At 47.7% G+C, this 5,000-nt stretch overlaps 1 protein-coding gene across 1 annotated transcript in view; it reads left to right on the forward strand.

Annotated features, from left to right (window-relative positions):
• Positions 1 to 5,000, forward strand: part of camta2 (calmodulin binding transcription activator 2) — a gene marked incomplete at its 3' end in the record, with an annotated part of 86,262 nt that overhangs the window by 78,820 nt on the left and 2,442 nt on the right. Inside the window, exons 17-18 of the mRNA XM_080550867.1 lie at positions 2,308 to 2,572; positions 4,811 to 5,000. The exon at positions 4,811 to 5,000 is cut by the window's right edge and continues 247 nt beyond it. Coding sequence (XP_080406993.1) covers positions 2,308 to 2,572; positions 4,811 to 5,000 — 455 coding nt within the window. The remainder of the gene's footprint in view (positions 1 to 2,307; positions 2,573 to 4,810) is intronic.

A 5,000-nucleotide genomic window follows, 5' to 3' on the forward strand; every position in this document is an offset into this window, starting at 1 on the left:
CTGAGAGACAGGCTGCGGGAATTGGCAGGCTTGATGTTCATTCTTGCTCAGGACATTAGCTCATCCATCCTTTTCAGCAATCTGCATGTACATGGTGCTGTCTGAAGGAGGCTGGTGATGTCGTCCATGTAGCCCCTCAGTGGTGGTAGCTTCTGTCCGGATGGTAGTTTGATCCCTCCCACAGTTTGTCAGCGTCTTTGAGCCTCGGAAAAGCGCTATGTAAATTCAATGAATTATTATTATTATTATTATAAGGATGATTTTGAAGGCTGCCACAAACAGAATGGGAGAAATGGCGCTAAGGCGACGCACGCCATGGCGATTCCCACCTCTGACTGCTGCCACCCGGTGATGAAGTCCTGGAGGGTGAAGCACAACTGCACATCCTTCAAATAGCTTGCTACCAAGTTCTTAATACTGGAGGGCATGTGGAAAAACTCCATGGGATAGCTGATCAGCTGATGTGGAACTGACCCATAGGCATTGGCGAGGTCGAGCCAGATGACATGCAGGTCCGTCTTCTCGCGCTTGGCCTTTTGGATCTGTTTCCAGATCATTGCAAAGTGTTCTACACAAGCCTGGGACTCCTGCCTTCTGGCAGTTGGTGTCGATGTAGGCAAGGCAAGGCAAGTTTATTTGTGCAGAACATTTCATACAACAGGGGCAATTCAAAGTGCTTAACATACATTATTTAAAAATACAGCAAGAGGAGCACAAGAAAATAAAAATCACAATGAATAAAAGCAAATATAAGAAGTAAATAGATAAAACATTTAAAAAGACAATAGTTAATGGAAGAAAGACATTCATAGAAGTGTTTAACTGTTTAATCATAACTGGTGCAAAGCATGAAGGTTTTTTAGCTTAGATGTAAATATTTTAAGGGTTTGGGCCTGTTTGATTTCTTCAGGGAGTTTGTTCCAGGAGCATGCAGCAGCGTGACTGAAAGCTGCTGCACCGTGTTTTGTTTTTACTCTTGGAATTATTAGCTGATTAGTCTCAGCTGACCTTAGGGACCTTGCTGGAATATAGGGTGGGAGGAGATCTGATATGTATTTTGGTCCAAGACCATTTTGTGATTTGTGTGTAATTAGGAGGATTTTGAATTCAATTCTCTGAGAGACTGGTAGCCAGTCTTGATGTAGCCATTTTCCATCAGGTAGCTTGTCGTCCTTTTGGCCAGTACAGAGAAGATCTTCCCTTCCACATTTAACAGAGCGATGCTCCTGAATTGGCCAATGTCTTTGGAGTTCTCTTCAGTAGGAGTTCTCATCCTCGGGGATGAAGACCGCTACTGCTCTTTGCCACTCAGGTGGAATACATTGCTTTTTCCACACAGTTCTCATAAGGTACCATAGCAGCTCTAGCACTTTGGGGCAGGTCTTATAGAGCTTGTAGGGTACTCCATTTGGGCCCGGTGCTGATGAAGACCCTGCCTTCTCCACAACGTGTCGGACTTCGCTGAGCTTGGGGGGCATGATGTTGAACTGGGATGTTGGCAGTTTGGGCCGAGGTACATACCCAGGTGTTCCTCGTGGGACGTTCCTTACAGAGGTACATACCCAGGTGTTCCTCGTGGGACGTTCCTTACAGGATGTTAAACTCGGATGTTGGCAGTTTGGGCCGAGGTACATACCCAGGTGTTCCTCGTGGGACGTTCCTTACAGAGGTACATACCCAGGTGTTCCTCGTGGGACGTTCCTTACAGGATCTGACATGCTGCTCCAGCTGCTCCTCGGTGACTTCCAGCTTCCCGCTCTTTTTCTCCTCCAGCAGCTGTCTGCTTGAATGGGTCTTTGAAGAAGTTGGCTCTTTCTTTTTCTTTCCGTTTCCTACGTTAACGGATCCGTTCAGCTCTGCGCAGATTGGCCAGCCTCTGCCTGATCTCTTCCCACAGTGCTTTCAGGCCATCTTTCTCCTCCTGAGTTGCCTTCCTCCAGTTCTTACAGAGTTGTCGTCGTCTCTGCACCAGCTGGCCTTTTCTCTCCTTCCTTTCTCTCTCGGGCAGTTCTCTGCTTGCTGGAGACTTCGCCGAACCGGTCTTTGCACTCCTGGTATAGGATGTCCCCAAACAGGTTAAGCCTGAACTTTGCCCCTCCTCGCAACGACCCCTCCAATATCCGGAAACAGTCTGTGCAGTTTGGTGATCTCTCATCCAACTTGCTCACTGTTTCCAATGGGGTGCCACAGGGTTCGGTCTTGGGGCCAATTCTCTTCACCATTTATATCAATGAAATAGGATTAATCTCTAATGCTACTTCCCCCCCCCTCCCCTCCCCCCTCCCCCCTCCCTCCCCCCTCCTCCAGATGTGGGCGTGTGCTCTGGGCCACCAGGGGGCTGCAGAGCTGCTGTATGGCTGGAGCGCCGTTGCCATGGGGATGCCTGACTCGCTAGGCCGCCTCCCCCTCGCCGTGGCTCGCTCCCGGGGCCACACCCGCCTGGCCCGCGCCCTGGAGGACCTCCACACACACACACACACCCCGCCCACGCCACAGCAGCCCCCCCCCACCCCACCGCCACAGCAGCCCCCCCCCACCCCGCCCTCTCCACTCTCCACCAGCCCAGACACAGGTAAGACACACACACACACACACACACACAGATGCTTTTTAGCTCATTCTAACAGTGTCATAGCAAAGGTTCTGAATACTTATGGACATGTGGTATTCCTGTATTTTAATTTTAATAAATTGACTGAAATAAAAAAAAATTAAATAAAGTATACACTACCGTTCAAAAGTTTGGGGTCACCCAGACAATTTCATGTTTTCCATGAAAACACACTTTTACTTATCAAACGAGTTGCAAAGTGAATAGAAAATATAGTCAAGACATTGACATGGTTAGAAATAATGATTTTTATTTGGAATAATAATTTTGTCCTTCAAACTTTGCTTTCGTCAAAGAATGCTCCCTTTGCAGCAATTACAGCATTGCAGACCTTTGGCATTCTAGCTGTTAATTTGTTGAGGTAATCTGAAGAAATGTCACCCCACGCTTCCTGAAGCACCTCCCACAAGTTGGATTGGCTTGATGGGCACTTCTTGCGTACCATACGGTCAAGCTGCTCCCACCACAGCTCAATGGGGTTGAGATCTGGTGACTCCGCTGGCCACTCCATTACAGACAGAATACCAGCTGCCTGCTTCTTCCCTAAATAGTTCTTGCATAATTTGGAGGTGTGCTTTGGGTCATTGTCCTGTTGTAGGAGGAAATTGGCTCCAATCAAGCGCTGTCCACAGGGTATGGCATGGCGTTGCAAAATTGAGTGATAGCCTTCCTTATTCAAAATCCCTTTTACCTTGTACAAACCTCCCACGTTACCAGCACCAAAGCAGCCCCAGACCATCAGGTTACCTCCACCATGCTTGACAGATGGCGTCAGGCACTCTTCCAGCATCCTTTCACTTGTTCTGCATCTCACAAATGTTCTTCTGTGTGATCCAAACACCTCAAACCTCGATTTGTCTGTCCATAACACCTTTTTCCAATCTTCCTCTGTCTAATGTCTGTGTTCTTTTGCCCATATTAACTTTTCCTTTTATTGGCCAGTCTCAGATATGGCTTTTTCTTTGCCACTCTGCCTAGAAGGCCAGCATCCCGGAGTCGCCTCTTCACTGTAGACGTTGACACTGGCGTTTTGTGGGTACCATTTAATGAAGCTGCCAGTTCAGGCCCTGTGAGGCGTCTATTTCTCAAACTAGAGACTCTAATGTACTTGTCTTCTTGCTCAGTTGTGCACCGGGGCCTCCCACTTCTCTTTCTACTCTGGTTAGAGCCTGTTGGTGCTGTTCTCTGAAGGGAGTAGTACACACCGTTGTAGGAAATGTTCAGTTTCTTGGCAATTTCTCACATGGAATAGCCTTCATTTCTAAGAACAAGAATAGACTGTTGAGCTTCATATGAAAGTTCTCTTTTTCTGGCCATTTTGAGAGTATAATCGAACCCACAAATGTGATGCTCCAGATACTCAACTAGCTCAAAGGAAGGCCATTTGTATAGCTTCTCTAACCAGCAAAACTGTTTTCAGCTGTGCTAACATAATTGCACAAGGGTTTTCAAGGTTTTTCGAATCATCCATTAGCTTTTTAACGCGATTAGCAAACACAATGTACCATTAGAACACTGGAGTGACGGTTGCTGGAAATGGGCCTCTACACACCTATGTAGATATTCCATTAAAAACCAGATGTTTGCAGCTAGAATAGTAATTTTCCACATTAACAATGTATAGAGTGTATTTCTGTATTATCTTCATTGAAAAAAACTGTGCTTTTCTTTAAAAAATAAGGACATTTCTAAGTGACCCCAAACTTTTGAACGGTAGTGTATAACACAACAAAATGTGGAAAAAAGAGGTCTGAATATATTTCAGAAAACCCTATCAGAAAAAGACCAAAAGGGGCGCTTAGGTGGCGTAGCGGGTTAAGCGTTGACCATGTAACCGCAGGGTCCCCGGTTCGATTCCGGCCGGGGACATATCCTGCATGTCATCCCTCCTCTCTCACCCATCCTTCCTGTCTTAATCTCTACTGTATCTGTCAAATAAAAATGAAAAAGACCAAAAAACACAGAAAACATAAATATAACTAATATTCACCAACTCTCTCTCTCTGTCTCTCTCTCTCTCTGTGTCTCTCCCTTTCTCTCTCTATCTCTGTCTGTCTCTCTCTGTCTGTCTCTCTCTCTGTCTCTCTCTCTGTCTGTCTCTCTCTCTGTCTGTCTCTGTCTCTCTGTCTCTCTCTGTCTGTCTGTCTCTCTCTCTCTCTGTTACCCTCTCCCCCCTCTCCTCCCCCTCTCCCCCCCCAGGTCTCAGTTCCTCCAGCAGCGTCCCCTCCCCCAGCGACCCCCCCTCCCCCTCTCCCCCCTCCCCCTCTCCCCCCTCCCCCTCTCCCAGCTCCGCCTACTCCAGTGGCTCCGCCCCCCTCTACAGCCCCCCCGACCCCATGGACACCTCCCCTTCCTCCCCCTCCCGCTCCTCCTCCCCCTCCTCCTCCCC

The sequence above is a fragment of the Nansenia antarctica genome, assembly GCF_963989245.1.
Source record: "Nansenia antarctica genome assembly, contig: SCAFFOLD_188, whole genome shotgun sequence".
Classification (NCBI taxonomy): domain Eukaryota; kingdom Metazoa; phylum Chordata; class Actinopteri; order Argentiniformes; family Microstomatidae; genus Nansenia; species Nansenia antarctica.